The sequence below is a fragment of the Montipora foliosa genome, chromosome 3 (genome assembly GCF_036669935.1).
Source record: "Montipora foliosa isolate CH-2021 chromosome 3, ASM3666993v2, whole genome shotgun sequence".
NCBI classification, from domain to species: Eukaryota; Metazoa; Cnidaria; class Anthozoa; order Scleractinia; family Acroporidae; genus Montipora; species Montipora foliosa.
Genome location: NC_090871.1, coordinates 18,842,121 through 18,849,620, shown reverse-complemented (window position 1 = coordinate 18,849,620; position 7,500 = coordinate 18,842,121). Strand labels below are relative to the sequence as shown.

At 40.2% G+C, this 7,500-nt stretch overlaps 1 protein-coding gene across 1 annotated transcript in view; it reads left to right on the top strand.

Moving 5' to 3' along the window:
• Nucleotides 1-6,812: 6,812 nt before the first annotated feature.
• The window catches only part of LOC137994566 (uncharacterized), a 2,955-nt gene continuing 2,267 nt past the window's right edge, over nucleotides 6,813-7,500 (top strand). The window contains exon 1 of the mRNA XM_068840153.1: nucleotides 6,813-7,500. This exon is cut by the window's right edge and continues 2,267 nt beyond it. Coding sequence (XP_068696254.1) covers nucleotides 6,898-7,500 — 603 coding nt within the window. The 5' untranslated portion in view covers nucleotides 6,813-6,897.

The following is a 7,500-nucleotide window of genomic DNA, read 5'->3' as shown; positions in this document are numbered from 1 at the left end:
AATTGCGTTCAAGATGGTGGCGTTTAACACAAGATTTTTTTTTTCGCATTCTACCAAGAAAAAGAGCCCGCCGAAAAGGTACTGTGTAGTTCAGGACCTTGCAGAAACTCTTGTTAAAGGATTTGTAGGATTACCCGTCTTAGAGATTCCCCATTTTAGAATTTCCCCGTTTTAGAGATTCCCTGTTTTAAAGACTTCCCTCCTTCGATTCTCCGTTATTATGGAAAGCCGTTTTTATTTAACATTTTCTGCCTAGCACCTCGCATTTTTTATACCCGATTTTCTATATGTTGCATCTCGCATTTCCTAACTCGCCACTCCCATTTTTTTGAAACAGTGTAAGAATTTCACAATGGATAATTTTATGGCTACCTTTACATACGTATGTTTCATCCCTGCCAAGGGACTCATCAGAGACCTTTCGGCTAACACGTCAAACATCGCGTTTGAAGTCCCGCTAGCATCAAAATGATGGTGGCAATCTGGCGTTATATCACATAAGGATTCTCAATTGCATAATCTGCCAATCGCGACTAGCTAAAGATGAAATCAGACCTCACCCCAGACGCAATGCAGTAACGAGATGAAAAATGCAACTTCACTCCAACGAATGTCGCGATTAAGCTCCATCGCAAGATTAAACATCACGGAAAGTCAAACTAACTTTTTCTTCTTTGAGGGTCGAGGGGAAATAAAACTCACTGTTTCTCGTGGGGCCAGTCATTAAGTGTTTTCTTATACCTCCCAACTCAAAATAGAACTTTTTTGCTCATTTCTTGGAAGCTTTCGTCCAAATTTTGCTCTTTGCAGAAGTCTCTCAAGGTTTTCACGGCATTTGGGTGGCCTTGTTGGTAGACTTCGAGCTTTTGTCGCGTAAATGCTGTTCAATTTCTTCTTCAGGTCTTGTTGTTTGAAACCGTTTAGCTGCCATGACTGCGTAAAAATTATTTGGTTGACGCGGCTGGCATACAAATTTGCACGACCTGATCACGTGCGAGTCGAAAGTTGAAGTCGTTGTTTCCCCAGGGAGAATCATCATAGAGACTTGCCAAGCATCTGTTTTCTGGTTTTGCTTGGAATCAAGGCCGTTAACAACAGTTTTACCCTAACTGTTTCGAGCTTTGGAGCCGGCATATCACGATGGAGACTATGAACATGAATTTCTCCCATCTCTTTCACGCTCACAGCAGAGCTGACACAAATTGCCGACTTCTGCTACTAAAATATGATAAGCATTAATAAAGATTGCAAAACTTGACTGGATGTAACGACATAAAAGAGTTTTGTTCACAAACTACTAGCACAAGTAGCAAATCCGTTGTGGTTCGAATAAAATATTTTCTTTATTTAATGTAGCTCATTTACCGACAGTTACTGTTATCAGCGGACGCCCTAAGTAAAAAAGAATAGAAACATATAAAGATTCTTATAATTATTTAGATCCATGCAAAAGGGTCCAAGAATGCATAAGATAGTGATAAGGAAGCCTTAGATCGTTCTATATTATGTCAATCTTCAGAAGCTTTGGACAAAAGATTAATCCTAGGTGGGAATAATATTAATGCTGCATAGGGTTAATAGGAATCCTATGTAGGATGAGGCGGAATGGTTGCAGTTTTGCTGGGATTTTGTAAACCCCCCCCCCCCCCCCCAGGAATGATGAAATAGCTTTGCATCATTTTTTCTTGCTGCAGCAGTGCAAGAATTTTTTTTTCTATTTCATTTGTGCTGCATGCAATTTTTTTCTTCCAACAAGTGCTTGCAGGAGATTTTTTTTCAAAATCACCCCCTCCCCCCCCCCCCCCTTCCTCAAGAGTTAAATGGTCGGCCCCTTACAAAAGGACAAAACAAAGGCAATTCCCTTAGGGAATCACTTGACACAACAAAAGCTGACTGAAACAACCGAAAATCGGTCGGCGCTAACTAAAACACCAAATTTTGGCATTTACAGGTTCATTCCGCTTTATTCCGGTGTCATTCCGCCTCATTCCGGTGTCATTCCGCCTCATTCCAGTGTCATTCCGGCTCGTTCCGGTACCATTCTTGTTCATTTCGTTTCATTCCGGTGTTATTCCGCCTCATTCGAGCATATTCCGGTTTATTCCAGTATATTCCGTTCCGTTCCTTTGTTTAGTAACGCCCTTTTTTCCCTGAGTCACCACGATTTTAGCCATTCTCAATTCCTCGGTTGTCAAAGGTATTGCAAAATACCAACGCTGCGGGTTTTGCTAAAAGCAGGCCCACGGCCCAGCGGCCCACGGCCCACGGCCCGCGACGGCCCGGCGGCCCGGAGGCCCGGTAGCCCAGTCCTGATTTTCCACAGTTTTTTTGTCCAGCGTAAATCCACGCGCATGCACAGATCTGCATCGGGTTTGGGCGTGCAAAAGGGACGACGGTGAGTTTGAATAGGCCATTTCCAAGTTCATGTCTGCCTCCTCTTCAAGGCGAGTCTAAGTGCGAAGTTTTTCTTATGAAAATTAGTTTTCATTCATATGTAAAGTAGAACTAATTACTATCACAAAAACTTTCCACTTTGAAAAGGAGGCGGATATGAACTCGGAACTGGAAATGGCCTATTCGTTTACCATTTTAATCATTTGAATCCTTGTTTCTGTTTGTTGTTGTAAACAGACGAAAACAACAGAGAATGACAACGTTTTTCACTCAGCAACATGCAACGAAAGAAAGGATCGAAAAGGATTGGAATGATTATTAAAATGGTAAACGAATTCAAACTCATCGTCTTTCATTTGCGCGCCCAAACCCGATGCAAAGCTGTGCATGCGCGTGGATTTACCGCTGGACAACAAAACTGTGTAGGCCTCCGGGCCTCCGGGCCGCCGGGCCGTGGCGGGCCGCGGGCCGCTGGGCCTTCGGGCCGCCGGGCCGCTGGGCCGTGGCGGGCCGTGGGCCGCGGGCCGCTGGGCCGCGGGCCTGCTTTTAGCAAAACCCCAAGGCTGCACACTCCATTCTGGGGAGCCCACCAATTTGAGTCAAATATTCGATATAATGTTCCCAGGGTTACAATTCCATATTGGAATCAACTGACAAAGATTAAAGTGTCATTTCAACCCACCAACAACACAATAGCAGCCCTGCGAGTGACCTCATTGATATCATTATGAAGATTCTGCTGAGTTTGGTAAAAAATTGAGGAGATTGCCTGGAGGAAGAATATCTCATGACTGAATTTTCTGCCAATGCCTTAACTTTGCCGGAAGTAGCAAAAGCAGGCTCAATAGCCATAGAAAGATATTTGCTCCTGTACTGTAGTGATTTTCTTTATCCAGTTTTTTGTACTTGGTTTAACCCATGGACTCCTAAACCGGTTTCCCCCCCCCCCCCCCCCATGCAATTGACAAGTAAAATCGTCTTCAGTTAGACAGTGTAAAATCTATTAAGTCTCACTCTCAGGGGTCAATGGGTTAAATATATGCATGTATATAATGTTGGTGTAAATAAACAGACAAAGCCCCAAAAATTTTATTTGCCATAATTAAACGACAAGGGTGATTAGTTTTGCATAGAATTCTGCATGACATTTCAAGGGAACACTCACAGATCTAATTTGCTGATTTCCGTTGTTTACCCTAGTTTATTTCTTTATAAGGCCATTAAAAAGATGCAGAAAGAACATGCAGAGGAAAGCAAGAATACAGCACTACAAGAAAATGACAGGGAACTGAATTCTAGTGACCAGCTTCTTGTGGAGTACATGCACCTTGACCTAAGCTCCCTTAAGTCGACCATGGACTTTGTGGAAGCTTTTAAACAGACTGGCCATCCATTGCATGTGCTGGTTTGCATACCTTTTACTTGGGATTTTATTCCAGTTTTCTTTCTGCATATTATTATTTAGTTCTTTGTTTTGGCTTCTTGCTTCCATGCTATTATGTCTGTATTATTATTATTATTATTATTATTATTATTAGTAGTAGTAGTAGTAGTAGTAGCAGTAGTAGTAGTAGTAGTAGTAGTAGTAGCAGTAGTAGTAGTAGTAGTAGTAGTAGTAGTAGTAGTAGTAGTAGTAGTAGTAGTAGTAGTAGTAGTAGTAGTCATAGTAGTAAGCAGCAGCAGCAGCAACCTGCAGATGATTTCTCCATTGTGATTAAAGCCTCCAAGTTTGTAACCCAAAATAAACATACTCACCGAATCATAGTCTATAATGGCCTTTTGACCAATTTGCAGGTGACTTACTTGAGTCATCTCCTTCTGGTACTGAATTTGCTTCCTTTGATGAAAATGTCTGGACCAGATGTCTGGGTGGTATTCATCTCCAGTTTGATGGAGACATGCCAAAGAAAATTAAACATAGAGAACATTCAAGGCCAACAAAAATATAGCTCCGTGACGTGTTATTCAAATTCAAAACTATTTATGGTAGGATTTGACTGTTAGGGAGTAAACATGTAAAATTAACACAGTTATTTGGTACTGGGAATGGTATATGACAAAGCTGTTGGTGTCAATAGAGAACTGTTAAATCTGAAAGAAAAACTGTCAGAGTTGCATAATTATTTGAATTATTGAGACCACAACTTTTTAAAATGATATGTAGTGCCAATATTAAAATGAGTGGCATAGTTTGAGGGTCTCACTGAGAGCAACAGGTGCAGTTTTGGTTGATGCTTGGCTGGGTTAACTGCCTGATCTAAAGACTAATATTCTGCTCTTCCCCTCCCTGAGCACATTATGGCATATGAAGGATATTATAGTAAAATGTAGTTTCATCAGTTTGGGCAACATTTTCCATTCCTCTTCAAAAATTCTAGAATTCTAGACTAAAATACTTCTAGGTTTTCTAGCTTAAGTTGGTGTCAAGTGCTTTGACTCTGTGATTACTCTAGTTTTATTTACCTCCCAGATCATGGCTATGTATTATCTCAACTACCATTTATCTTCAAAAGAAGTAACCTTCTGCGCTCTCCATCCCGGAGTGGTATGTCATTTATCTTCCATTGTTAACACTCATAGATGAGCTAGTTAGAAACTGGAAAAAATATTATGACTGGTATACTCCAGACAAAAAAAACTTGAGAAAAAAAAAACTGGCAATATACCATTTTACAGTTGTAGCTAAGTTACCTGGCCTAACAATGGAAGCGAGGCTGCCGGTGACCCTGGTTTGATAAAAACCTACATGCTTTTGTAAATGTAATATGGACTAATTATAACAACACAATTTACATGATAAAAGCAGTGGGGGCTGTATCAATACAAGGTTACAGGTTGCTGCGCAAACAACTGTAAAATGGCCTATTTTCCATGATGTTTTTGTTGACATGACCGTCATAGATCTTGAAGTCCTAAGTATACATGGAATGAGGCAGGGTCAAGTGTGCACTTTGGTTAACTTCGCCCATGCGCTTTACTAGTGACCGAAGGCAAAAAAAAAAGCAGAAATTTAACCTAGCCTCGTTCTAAAACAATACTTCACTTGTATTCTGGGCTAGTTAGGCTAGTAGGGCTAGTTCTGGGCTAGTTGGAGTTAAGAACAAGGACGAGGAGTAATTTTTTGGTCACCATTTATGAAAGCAACCTTATATTTGCAGAACTTTAATTTATCAGACTGCTCTCTGTCAATCTTACTTGCTCTGCTGCGCAAAGTCCTGAGACATATACAATGTTTTATTAAATTTAAGTTAAAATAATGGTCTTTATAGAGCACATAACAATTTGACGATGATCTTTATTTTTCATGTACTCATGGTCATCCAAACGCTGTCTTTCAGCCGCTGGAAACTGAAAAAACCTCCAACGGCAAAGACTCTGGGGACGAGAATGATGTAACCTTCGTCATTTCCGGTTTCGCCTGTCACTACTGGGAGCAACCCTGTGAAAAGTGTGTGAAGTCCATGTGAAAACCATGTGAATTTTTTTTAGGATGTGAAACATCCCGTGAAATATCCTGTGAAGCAAAAACTGATTTTAGCAAGTTTAATGACCACAATTCATCCCTGTGAAAAATTATGTGAAATTTTTGAAATGATTTTAGAATTATATTGGAATTGAATGAAACATGTGAAATAGCCTGTGAAACATCCCTTTACTGTAAGAAGAAGCATGCCCCCCTGTGAAAATATGTGTGAACTTCATACACACTGTTATATCATGGGCATAAATGCATGTGAAATACCATGTGAAAAATGTTTCAACATCAGATGCTGTTATATGGGCATAAGGCATATGAAATACCCTGTGAAAAAATGTCTCAACTCCAAAAATGTTGTAAATTTAAAGGGCTTAAAGTCATGAGAAATACCCTGTGTATCACCATGTGAAAGAAAACGTGTGAAATTCAGAGATGGTTTGATATATATACGTGTAAGAGTCTAGTGTGAAACACCCTGTTATATACACATAAACAGGCAAAAAAGGTGTGAATCACTATGTTAATTTATTTGTAGCATAGCATGAGGTTAATTTATAACAATCCAGATAAATTAGCAACAAAATAATTGCTAGGAAATATAAATTGTTGGTAATATAAGAAGCTATATGTATATAACACTCATAAGTTCCCATTAGTACTTTTCAGCACATGGAATTGGGTTTTCAAATGGTATTTCACTTGGTAATAATTTTCACATCCATTTTCACAGGTGCGTTAACCTGCCATTTTTTAAATTACATCCCATTTTTACATATTTTTCACATGCGATACTGTGAAATACCAGGTGAAAATACGGAGCCCGTTTCACAGGGTTTTCACATGATTATTTTCACATGTTATTTCACATTTCTGTGAAATAATATGTGAAAAACCATGTGAAATCCCAGTGAAACTTTTAACTAACTTCACGTGGTTTTCACATAAACTTCACATACTTTTCACAGGGTTTCTCCCAGTAGTGTATTTCTTCGGTTTCTTCCAAGAACTTCTTCAAAGGATCAAGTATGTTGGAAGCTGTTGTAGCTTTTATTGTCTACATCGTCGAGAGTTTTACCGCTAGCGTTCTAGAAAACCCGCCAACAACACCTTGCGGGTCACGGAATGTTGAAGACCATGATAATTTCGAGATAGAACCGCTACTTGTTAAACAGCGTTCCACCTTAGAAGAATTTACAAACTTCGATCCCAACGACACAATATTCCAAGAGTTCGATCCTCCTTTCGGTGCTTGTGGAAGTATGGCTTGGAAGGATTCTCGACCATCTAGGTGGACGTCGTTTGTGTCGTGTTTTAGGGCCATTTTTCTAATGCAGTTAATAATTGGATCCAGTATCGGTTTGCTCGCAATCGCAGTGGCAGTTGTAGATTTCAATACGGCCGACCTTTGCTATGAAAAGACACTCAACTGGACTAGTATGCCGCGGGTGATTCAGAGCATTCGAGTTACTGGCCAATCTGTCGAAGGTTTTATGATCGAGCTGTGGCATTTCTCCATCATGCTCTGCCTGTTCGGATATTCTGTTTTGAAAGATCTGAACCTCCTTGCGATCAACCTCTCGGCGGCCTTCGTAGATGTTACCTATCGACTCTGCTTGCAGGTATTTGGT